A 12,216-nucleotide genomic window follows, 5' to 3' on the forward strand; every position below is an offset into this window, starting at 1 on the left:
AAGAGGACAGACTAAGATTGAGGTTAATCCTACTTTACATTTAGCACAGAGACAACTGAATGTTTACAGAGCTATGCATTTTGCAAACAAGATTTCCCTTCTGTTTTCATCGCAGGCACATTTATTTCTAATGATTATTATTTTTGAGCAATCAAAGGATTATAAACAAGCTTCTCACATCTGTACAGTGAGAGCATTTGAGCTTGTTAGTCTCTCAGTAATTCTTCTGTTGACAGATGGCCTGCTGAATTGAAAATCACTGTAGAATTAACATGCCTTCAGTGAAAGATCTGCCTTATGTTTTAACCTCTGTACAGTTTACAGTTACTGTCTGCTCCTGTGTTCGCTTGTTTGTTCCAGCATTCTGAGCATACGTTATTTTACAACATTATGTGGTAAATATGTAATTCCTGTACTTAAATGAAGGTCTGACTGAATGCTGTTAACTGTAATGGTAGAGGTATTTTCTGCAAAGCCTCATACTTGATGAATGTTTTAGAACACTCATCTGGGCTAGGGAGTCTGGGAAATTGAAATGGTTTATCACATTGTTCACTGCTTTTAATAACCATGGCTAACTTCCACTGTAAGAAAATGAGCCTTCCAAAGCTTTAGTGCAAGTTAATTTTGACATTAACATTTTACATATGGTAACGGACATAAATATTTGCATCCTTCAGATGTAACAACTATTTATGGTAATTAATTGTTGCCTAAGTGCAGTTTAATTTCGTTTAAAAAATATTGCTTGTAAAATAATACAGTGCATTCATTCTTTATTTGAATGCAGTCTTAAGTAACCCTCAAAACAACTTCACAGAGCCTATGTATAATACACAATAGACATTATTATGTGTTAGAGTCATGGACAGGGCTATATCTATTTTTGTCCAAAAATTATTACAGTATAAGGAATTTAGAATATTATAGCATCATATGGAGTTTCTATGAAGTCAGCATTCTGGCTACATCAACAATAACTTATATGGCAATAATTATTATTGAGTATCAATCATTCGAAGCAAATTATAGCTACTGTAGGTAGCCATCTGCTGGAAAACTGGTTTAATACAAATATTCTGATAATTTTTATACCATTTATTGCATTTATTAAATTAGTAAAACAGGATTGTTATTGAGGTGGAGTGTTTTATGAGTTGGAGGAGATTAATGCATATGTCCATATATATTACACTTTCTATAACTCTTTCAGATTACATTACAGATTCACATTACCATGCTGCCATTTTCAACATTTTGGCTATTTTATCTTGTTTCCTAATTTTGTGTTGCTGCTCCATTTTAATTATTGACACATAAACCCATTCAGATCTATACAATTGCTGATATATATTAAAACATATTCTTTAATAAAAGCAATAACAAAATATAAAAGATAAAAATAAAAAAATAACTTTTCCACCTTAGTGCCGGCACACAGTCTTTCTAGCTACTGTGAGTGGCATACAGACTGCCACATACATAAGCCCGAAATTACTGGACTTGCAGCAAAAACTCAAGTATTGTTGATATTTTCAGAAGTGATCTGAGTGACAACATACTGTCAGTAAAAAGGCACACCATGGGTTTAAATTAATGGGACAGGGAACTCGTAATGTTTTAAACTATTTGGGACGGAACTCATTTTTGCTGGATGTTTAAGTGTTTTTAAATAGATTTTTGATTAAGAGAACAGTGCATTATGCTTCTTTTTCTTTATCCATAGAGAATACAACTTGCACTGTAGATGTGTATAATTCATTCAATTGATTGTAAGTTTTTCAGAATGATTAAATGAAAAACATTAACTGAAAAAATAAAAATCCCAGTCCATGCCAATGAGCAGTTACAGGCTTAAGGAAATGAAATTGCAAAGTGTGACCTGTCCAAATTTTAAACCTCAGCAATACTGTAGAATCAATTCACTAAGGAAATGTAAACTCCATGCGGCAGTTTAAACCCATTCTAAAAATATAAATGCATTGTTTTACTATATTGTTATACAAATTTGCTGAAAAAGTGTATAATTTCATTCTTGTATGTGTAAGAAAAATGTTGTTGTTTTTTTTATACTGACAGCATACTGTAAGTTAAAAGGCACAACATGGGTTCAAATTAATAGGATGATCGATTATTTGATTGATATATGTATGGTTTCTCCTTTCCTAACCTGAAATGTAGCAAATGCATAAAGACGTATTTGCATCTTTAATGCTTTTACAGGCCTGAGTTCACAAGTAATTGTCCTCTTCCTCAATGTTCCCATCCTCCTCAAAGCCCAGGGCCTCGATGTCATGCGTGATGTCCGTGATCATTCTGTTGAAGTCCTCGGAGCCCGACCGCAGAGACCAGCTGTCGTAGCTGCGCACGGCGGATGCGGACGTGTTGCTCATGCTTCGCTTGATGCGCCCGAAGCTGTCTGTCAGAATCCCGCCTTCTCGTATCCCAATGCTTTCTAGGAAGCTCTCGAACACGCCCACATCTTTGTCTGGGATGAATGGCCTCATTCCTAAATCAGGGTTTGAAGGACAAAGCAAAAAAAAAAGTGCTGATATAGCCATTATCCTGCTGTTAGAATCTTTTTAGGATCAGCATTCTATATATATATTCGTACTGTATGAGCTTAACATGCAGAGGTTACATAGTTATATTGTCACAGTCAGGTGCCATGCAAAGCATTCTATGGATAGAGCAGAAAGTCCATAGAAAGTCCCCCCCCACAGATGTTTACATTGAAAAGTTTTGATTTTCCTGTAAGAACATGGAAATTGTTTTCTTGCTATGCGCTGAATAATGTAAATCGGGCTGTTTGGGGTTTTTTTTCCCCGGCTGATAACGTCAGAGCCATAAGCCATGCCCGGCGGAATTGGCAGTAGAATTAACAATGTAATCCTCTTACCTAAAAGGAGGAACTTCCTTTTGTCTCCGTACAGTTGGAGTAGGTCTGAGCAGAACTCCTCGATGTGGGCTCCCATTCTGTACTCGCGCAGCAGGAGGGCAAACTGCTGGATTTCCGGAGGGCTAAGTTTACTCCTCAGCTTAAGAGGTATAATAACGAGAACGTGTTATTAATTGGCCGTGCAGAGCTCCTGCTTTATTACTAGAGCCACCAGTGTTGCAATAGAAAAGTGAGGGCATACAATGTCAGATTTATTTCTCTAATCCCTTAAACGTTCTGGCATTATTTTATAAAGCAACTCTCTGGGTATTTAACCCACATGCTCCTAAGTTGAAATGCACATTCTCTTTGATGGTTTTATGCATCAAACGTTTTATTGGTTAAAACAAGTGCCCAGCCCATAGCAAATGCATGAGATGGGGGGTGTTCCCCCGATGGTAAATTGGACACCTGGACTCATTGTGCAGGTACTGTACAGTTGCAGGAAACTAAACCTGGTGCTCAGGCCCAAAAGCAATAAAGAGGACCTTTCCACTCAGGTGAGGACCCTCCCAGACAGCACGCGGTTGTTCTTACAGTTATCATGTACTCCTGAAGCAGCTGCACCTCTACACTGCTTTGTTCACTCTCACTGTGCAGGGAAGCCAGGCTGTGGTGCGACTCCCGGAAAGAAGAGCTCTCACTGTAGTTCTCACTGTAGTAGGGGTCAAAGGTCTCCTGAGAGCCATTACTGTAGGAAAGAGGGAGACAGATTTAAAAATCCTGCTTCTTGCAGATTTGAGCACAAGATTGTTACAGGCTGAGGTAGATAACAACCGCAGGTCTCTCTAAGAATCTAGACTCAATGGGTTATACCTAACTAGTGTCAATATTTCCACTTCCTAGGGCTTCAAACTGCGGGATGTTTACTTATTGTGCTGGGTGTGAGAAATGCTGATTTCTCAAAAGACAAAAGAATCTTCAGGTTTACCTTAGTTAATTCAATTCTGGGTAAATGATTAAGTGTCAATCAACAGTCCAGAAAGAGACTGTATAAGATCAGGTCAGGACAGAGGAAGGGGAGAGAAAACAGAAAAGGAAGGTCAGACCACATGAGACAGAGGAGACCACAAGAGACAGAACTTGAAGCTGGTGCCAGGCGAGAGTCCCTTCTTCATGATCTGAAAAAAACCCGATTGTAGCCAAGTATTTGAATCTTGTAAGAGAGCTTACTATTCTGTAGCTTTTAGGGAACTTGGAGTTCTTGAGTGAAGAATCCCTCCCTTGATCTGGTTTAAAACTGCCATTCCTGGTTAGTGAGGCATTTTAGAACAGGGAGAGAGGCTACCATTTATTTTGTGGCATCAGGGTTAGAGAGAGATATTTAATTGTAGGCTGTATTCTATTTAGTTAAAAAGGCAGTTTATCTCGTTTGGCCTCTGTAGACATTATTTAAGAGTCCAATACTTGGTAGCAGCCTGGGGTTTTCTGGGTGGTCTCGATGTTGGTCTCTGAAACAACATGTCTTTTAATTTGTGAATACAGTATGTTGTGCTTGTATTTTTAGGTTGTGTGTAGTGTATTGTGTGTGTCTGTCACTGTTAATAAATATTTGATTAACCAAGTGAATTATTACTCTTTTCATCAAAGCTGTGCCAGAGAACAAAGAATTCACATGCCTATATTTGTGGCAGAAATATTTACAAGTTAGAGGTTTTGATAACTTATTTTACTTATTGACTAATCCATTCGGTCATTTCCTGATTTTCTCCATTTCCTTAAACTCTCCATTTATAACAATGTGCTTCATGCCCAAGGTGTATTACACCTGTGAATCACAGACCTCAGATTTCAATACAGAAAAAAACAGTATAAGATGATTTTATAAATCTGATTTCCAACCATTGAATGGCAGCAGGTCAAAATAGTTTTTTTCTTAGAACCATTACTGCTGCTACTGCCTGCTTTATGATGAAAGAAAGTTTTTAAGTAAAACAAAGAACAAATCTGGAATGAGGTTTAAATTCTAGTGGGGGCATTTAAGTGTTATTCCGGTTCTTCACTGAGATTGCCACACTTGGAAAAGGAGGGCAGAATAATGCTGCACAAGCCAGGAGGGATCTATAACTTTCAGACAAACTGAAATTTATACGCCTATGCCTGGCACCACAGGACACTGTGATTAAACTGTTTTTCAGGCATCACACATCTTCCAAAACACAATTCAATTATTTCCCCGAGTGAGCTGTATCAAAGGAGGAAAGACACACAGCAAAATAAAATAAATGTGACATTTGCAACCCAGTGCTGTGTCTGTAGCCAACATTTCCATTTGATTTAACATGAAACTCACAAGGAGCTGCAGCAGCTGAAATCCGCCTCATAACCGTAAGTCATATCTGTGAGGCAGCTGTCACCTGGGAAAACAATAGAAAGAATCTGTATATTATAAAGAGGGGCAATACTATTTCTGCTGCTTTCTGAAACTTTTTCATACATGGATACTGGCTCTTTCACCAACACAGATTCCATTATGGTGGAACCAAAACAAATGAATACTCATTGTGTGAGGCTGTGCTTTCTAAACCTGTGGCCATAGACACACTGTGAACCTTGGATAGGTCTCAGGTGTGCTGTGGAATCAGAATAGATTATATGTGTAGGGGAACACAACAGCAAATGGAGGAAACCTAAGCAAACGCAGGGAGAATACTGTATACAAACTCCATGCAGATAGCATCCCAGGAATTGAATTTAGAGCCCCGGCGCTATGAGGCACCAGTGCTAACAACTGTGCCACTGTGCTAGCTGGGAAGTCAAATAATTTCTTATTAAAATTGTAGTCAATGTTTCAGTTTAAAATAAATGTTATTTCTTGCAATTTAAGTGCTCAATATTTGTCTATCATTGGTGTGTCAAAACCTGGGATGCATAAAGTGTGCTTCAGGCTGAAAATGTTTTGGAAAGCACTGGTTTAGGGCATGCAATCCAGTGGAGTAAATCAACCAGTAGTGAATAAAAAAACTGCAAAGCCCTTCTGTACACTACAAATTCAGAAATAGGCCACTTGCATGTCATCCAAGATACATTATCTGAGTACCAAATGGCAGCCTTGTAATAGTTTTGAGTGGGGAGCTGCATCAGTTCAGGCTGCACAGAAACAAGTAAAGGTCAATTCCACAGTGAGAAATACAAAGAAGAAACAACAGTTCAGCTGCTGAGCCTTCCTTAGGTGTGAATATGCATCCTTGTAATATCCATCTTTCATTCACTTTACAGTGCAAATACAACACATGCCAGTGTTGCCAGACTCACACCAGAGTGGAAACTTACTTCTCTGCAGCCAGTAACTGTCTGGAGTGGAGGTATAGTGGTATCCTGCCCGATCCACACACTCAATTGTCTGATCACCATAGATTATCTGGAAAACCTGGCAAATAAGTGCACAGTATTCCTCCGCAGCATCCTGAGAGGTTCACCCAGAAAATAAAAGACATTGGTCATCAACCACAATGATCCAACTAAGGAAAACACTGTACTCTACCTTAAACAGAGATCCATGCCATAAAGTTTCCACAGCTTTGTTCTATATATCACATAAGTGATACATATCACCCTGCAATTCACAACTGACAACCCACTGAAGCTCAGCAGGTGTGAGCCTGACCAGTACCTGGATGGGAGACCCCCTGGGAAAGCTAAGGTTGCTGCTGGAAGAGATGTTAGTGGAGCCAGAAGAGGGTGCTCATCCTGCAGTCTGTGTGGGTCCTAATGCCTCAGAATAGTGACGGGGACACTATATTGTTAAAGGCGCCGTCCCTCAGACGAGACGTAAAACCGAGGGTCTGACTCTCCGTGGTCATAATCAGAGGGTTTCTCTGAAAGAGTAGGGGTGTTAACCGCAGTGTCCTCGCCAAATTTCTCCTCTAGCCTTTACAAATCATATCCTCCTAATAATCTCCAACTGTGAACTGGCTTTATCACTCAGTTCTCCCTCCTAGTGATAGCTGGTGTGTGGTGAGCAAACTGGCACACTTTGGCTGCCGCCACATCTTCCAGGTAGGGGCTACACATTGGTGGTGGTAGTGGGATTCCCCATTACCTGTAAAGCCCATTACCTGTAAATGTGGGAAATTATTATGAGTATTAGTACTAGTATCATTATTATGATCTCATTTAACTGAAAACTCACCCTGTTTTCCACTGCCAAGATCACCAAGTTACAGTACGCATCTGGGCATGGAGTTGGCTTCAGAGGGTCCAGAGGGTTAATGCCAGCATTCCTTCTCTCCCAGCTGCCATAGGACTTGCCCCGCTCCCAGCTCCCACTGTAAGCCTGCCTGCGTTCCCAGCTACCTCCACAAGTATGTTTCCTTTCCCAGCTTCCCCCAGGCTTGCCTGCTTGTCTCCTTTCCCAGCTGCCCCCCACACTGGCTGTGTTCCGTCTTTCCCAGCTCCCGCTCATTGGTCTTCTGTCCCAGCTGCCTCCTGCCTTCCGGGTTTGCCTTCTCTCCCAGCTGCCCCCAGCCTGCTTCCGCTCCAGGCTCCCCCCTGGGGCTTTCACCTCCGAGCTACTCCCGGCCAGTTTCTGCTCATGCCTGCCAGACATCTTCCAGTCCACGCTGCAGATCGTGTGTCTGCGTTCCATAGTGCCCCCTGCAGGACGCCGGTCCATGTTGCTGACAGTCTGCCTCCTGCCCTCGATGCCCTGTTTCCTCTCCAGGCTGCCACTAGGGTGCCTCCTCTCCAGACTGCCCCCTGCTGGCACAGGGTCCACACCAAGCCCTGTAGATTGTGGACAATGAGCTGTGGAAGCTGCAGTTTCATGTTATGTAAAGATCAGGATGCAATAACATAAGATGTATTAAACCTGCTTGCTTCAGATAATGTAAAGTCAAGTATAATGGAATAACATTCACAGGTATTTCTCATGAAAGACTGAAGAAGGAAAGTATCTACTAATTTGTGTATGTTCTTTTAAAACTTCATATGTAATGCATAAATGCATTGTGTTTTACTGCCTTTTTAAATTTTAACTTCCTAAAGGTTTTTATCATATATTAACAAGAAAAAATGGGATACATTCCTTTTTCAATTCTAGTACCATATTTGTTTGCAAACACCTAGCTTGGAAAAAAGGTGTTACATGTAAATTGCGTCTGCAGAACCTGTTTTCAGCACTAGGAGGTGCAGCGAGTCATCGCGCAGGTAAGAGGCGGCTGCGATCTCGTGCGTGGGGATGCGCAGGATGAGCTCCTCGTTGTCTCTCCAGGTGAGCAGCAGGCAGCGGGCCGACAGACTGAGGATGCTGTCTTGCTCAGGGGTCGTCTTCAGGGGCAGCTCCTTCAGCTTCTGCAATCCCATCACCGCAGTCAGAGCCCCAGGCAGTAGTTTTGGAACTGTCACTTTTGTGATCAATTTACCTTTTGTTCCTACTCTGCTGCTAAATACATTTAAGAAGGTCAATTTTTTTATTTATTTATAACCACCCAATCTGAAATTGACAGGTAGGCAGGCTCTTCCAATCTCCCCACCAATTGGACCTTTCATTTTTTAATACATTCTAATCTGCACAGCAACCAACAGAAGGTTCAGCCCTGATTGGAGGAGAAGTTTAATCCCTCGCCAAGGTACCTGCAAGCTTGAATGAGACTGAGAATTAACAGTGATTGCTGTTTCATCAGGAACCAAGAGAGTCCTGCCCAACTAATCCCCATCTGCTTGCAGAATCCCCAGTTCAAATTGAGCTCATTGTATGTGGACCTTTGGGGCTGGCCAGTGCTTGGAGAAAAGCTCTTCGCGGTTGATTCAAACACAATGGATGGATGGAATTTCTTGAGATATCTCTGTATTGCTTGCATCACGCATTTGCTTTGCTCCCACATGGTCTATATCCTCTTTTAATACAGTATATCTATTCATGGTTTATTGTGCCGATGCCATCATTTTCGCTTTTGCCACAACACTTTGTCCTGCTTCTTCCATGGAATAGCTTGATAAAGATTGACACGGGATACATATAAATAGCTAACAAGTTCATTGCATGATGTTACTCCTGATGATTTTAAGCAAAAATCCCAAATAAATGGGATTAGTAAATACATTTTTTTTAGTATTTGGGATTGGTTTAGTGATCTGAAATGAATATTAAAGATAGACTATCTTTGCCCTATAAATCAGGCATGTTGTGACAGCGCATGGAGCGTGAAATAAGGTTGTAATGTAGGAATAACATATTTATACTAATGCCAGAAATACTAGCAAATCTATCAATAGATGTAAAACCAATCTCTTATCTTATATTTCATTCTTGCCATATATCTGTCTGAAATTGCTGGAGGTGCTTAATACCGATGCATTATGGAAATACACCCCATCCACTAAAATGCTGCCTGTCCTGGTGAGGACAGTGGCAGGAAACATGCAACAGGAACAGAACATGAACAGGAGCAGAACCTGCAAACCTCACACAGAGGGATGGCCAGAATCAAGCTCAGAAATGGGAGGTTGTACAGAGTGACACTAACCGCCATCGCAATCTTCCATATCCATTCATCCATTATTTAAACTGCTTCATCCAACTCAGGGCCACAGGATACATCCTAAACGGGATGCTTTTCACACCAGGGCCAATTTTCCCAGAAGCCAATTAACCTACCAGTATAGTTTTGGATTGTGGGAGGAAACCACAGGTGAACTCACAGACAGCACCCCAGGAACTGATCCCACGGCCCCAGCGCTGCAAGGCACTGTGCCATCCTGTCACTGCTCTCCCATATCACTTCCTGGAAATATCCAGAGAGTTTTAAAGCCATCTGCCATTACATAAGGCCAATGGTTGATTTCTTGATCTCTCCACACATACCCTGGCCGTGTCAAGAAGCTGCAGAAGCTCATCTCTGCTAGAAGGGTTCAAAGAACATGACACCCAGGTCAAGTGACCTAGAAACTAAAGACAAAAGAGGCATTTAAATGATCAAAACACAAGATTTCCAAAGATTTTTCTTTTAAGCTATAGCTGAAAGAAAGATCAAATACAATATTGAAAGCATAAGTGAAAACAGGCATGAACTATGAACTACAACTGTGTCTGCAAGCATTGAGCATTTTGCAGGCAGTCTACAATCCAGAATCCCCTGTGTTGAGGGCTTAGGCTAAAGGCTATCCATCTTTCCTGGCAAAAAAGATAAAACCTTAAAAGGAGAGGATTCAGGGAAACCAGTCTCTCACTGCACAGTCCATGGTTCAGCAAAAGAAATGTACCTTAACTTCCTTCTCTACATAGTCATGAAGGAGCCGCTCAGGATGGATGAGGAAATCAGGAGGATAGAGAGGGACAGAATGCAGGGGCCTTCTGTACAGGCTGCTCCTGTCCGCCTGCTTTCGTGGATTCTTTGGGAAAACCAGTCGTTTGATTGGAGACACAAATCCCTGGGAAGCAAGATACAGTTACTCCCATCCCCAGCCAGGAACAGGAGGAATATTGATCTGCATATCGGATTACAGGAAGAGAGTATGTACTCTTTGTCTCTCTTTGTTTCATTTCTTGCTCCTAACATGCACTATCTCAATGTGGACTGATTGATTCAAGAATCAGGAATTATTGATCTTTGGGTTTGTTTGGAAATGGACATGAATGGAGCACTTGGATAACTACACAGTATGCCAGTCTGGTGCTGGAAGGATGGTAATCTCAGATGTTGAACAATTCTCTAACTTTATTTCTATTATTTTTATTTCTATTTTTCGCCAACCAGCAGTGGGCTACAAATAAAGACAATATCCTCTTGGAGCTGTTCATCTTAAAGAGTAGAGTAGGGGTGTCAATGATCTTCCCTGATTCTACTGCCATCTGAGTACATTAATAATACTTAGTTACGCTCTTTCAGTGCACTAATACCAGTCAAATAGAGCAGGGGAATAACAAAGATGATAAATGCAGCACCTTGGCTAAAAAATCTCATCAGTTATTAAAAATGAAACAGCTGGTTTTAAGATGAATTTGTTATATGTGTTTTGTGTATTTAGACACAATAACAACAAATGGTGTTATAGCATGGACATAATGTTGCCTATTAAATGGAGTAAATCTGTACTGATCAGGTTCAGAAACTTGTATCAGGCAGATTATTGCCACATGATAAACACCCATGAGGTTTTAGGAATTTGTCTTTATAATGAATTCATTTTTTAAAGATAAACTTTTTGCATATTATTCACAGAGGATGCAGGAGTGAAACTAACTTCAATTAGTCAAGGAAGAGTAATTGCACTTTCAAATTATGTTAATCACATCGAAATGACCCACGTACAGTGCTCTGGGCAACATTTAAGATTCCGACTTTAAAAAATACATTAACGAATCAGATCACTTAGTTATTACAAAATATAAATTTTGCACTTTAAATGTCTGTTGCCTTCTCAGCTTGGGGACAAACAAAAAGATTCTAGATTCATGAGACTTGGTTTCCAAAATTAGATTTTTTTAAACTGAAAAGTAATAATATATTTTTCTCTCTGTAGACCAATGTTTGCCTATTATTTTCATTGATTTATTTTTTGTTTGAACACTAAACTTTTATATGAAGCTATTATCAGAACTGTGTTTTGAAACTGTGAAATGGTTTTTGATTAACAGAAAGACTGCTAGAAAAAAATACAAAAATACAGGATGGGAAAAATCACAATGAAAAATAAAAAACATAAAACCAAAACATTAAACAATATTTTTTTGCATTGTGTATTTTGTTCCTTTAGAAGAATGCTTTTGATCAACCGATTAAAAAATAAAATTTTATTGAAAAATCTGCTTTGTGACATCCACCCCTGCCCTCAATATAGAAGAACACAAGACCGTTGTGGAATTTCTTGTTGATATACCATGACAATACACAGACAAGAGACATTTTTGAAGGAAATCTCAGAATGGACTGACTGATACAAACAACTGAATTCACTGTTCCACAAGCCCAAGTTGCCCTAAATGGATCTACTTGATGAGGAAAAAAGTCAATCTACGGCCCAATACTGGAAAAAGTAAGAAACACTTCCCAGTACTGCCCTGTTTAACTCTGATCTAAGCTACAAAAACAACAACAATGCTTAAATCTCACCATAATCACTTCACAGGAAGCTGAAGATGAGCTTAATTACAGCTCCCAAGTCTCACTAAAGCGCTAAGGTATGCCAGATGTTCTACTGTAACAAAAGTCTACACCTCTACAGAAGAGAGGCAGACTTACCTTTTTTGCTTTTTTGTGCTCATATTCCATTCCTTCTCCCCACTTTTATTGAAGTGGTGCAGCTGCCTCTCTCGTTCGGGATTTGCTGTGGTGTGT

The 12,216-nt window shown here is 40.2% G+C and overlaps 1 protein-coding gene across 1 annotated transcript; it reads right to left on the reverse strand.

Annotated features, from left to right (window-relative positions):
• Positions 1-1,095: 1,095 nt before the first annotated feature.
• ccm2l (CCM2 like scaffold protein) lies at positions 1,096-12,216 on the reverse strand. Its single transcript, XM_088937461.1, has 10 exons — positions 12,121-12,216; positions 10,142-10,309; positions 9,744-9,827; positions 8,047-8,230; positions 7,071-7,663; positions 6,212-6,344; positions 5,232-5,295; positions 3,476-3,629; positions 2,900-3,038; positions 1,096-2,509 (listed from the first exon to the last, which is right to left on the reverse strand). The coding sequence occupies exons 1-10, from the start codon at positions 12,148-12,150 to the stop codon at positions 2,232-2,234; spliced, it is 1,827 nt and encodes a 608-aa protein (XP_088793587.1). The 5' UTR covers positions 12,151-12,216; the 3' UTR covers positions 1,096-2,231.

The sequence above is a fragment of the Atractosteus spatula genome, chromosome 19 (assembly GCF_055471065.1).
Source record: "Atractosteus spatula isolate fAtrSpa1 chromosome 19, fAtrSpa1.hap1, whole genome shotgun sequence".
NCBI lineage: Eukaryota > Metazoa > Chordata > Actinopteri > Semionotiformes > Lepisosteidae > Atractosteus > Atractosteus spatula.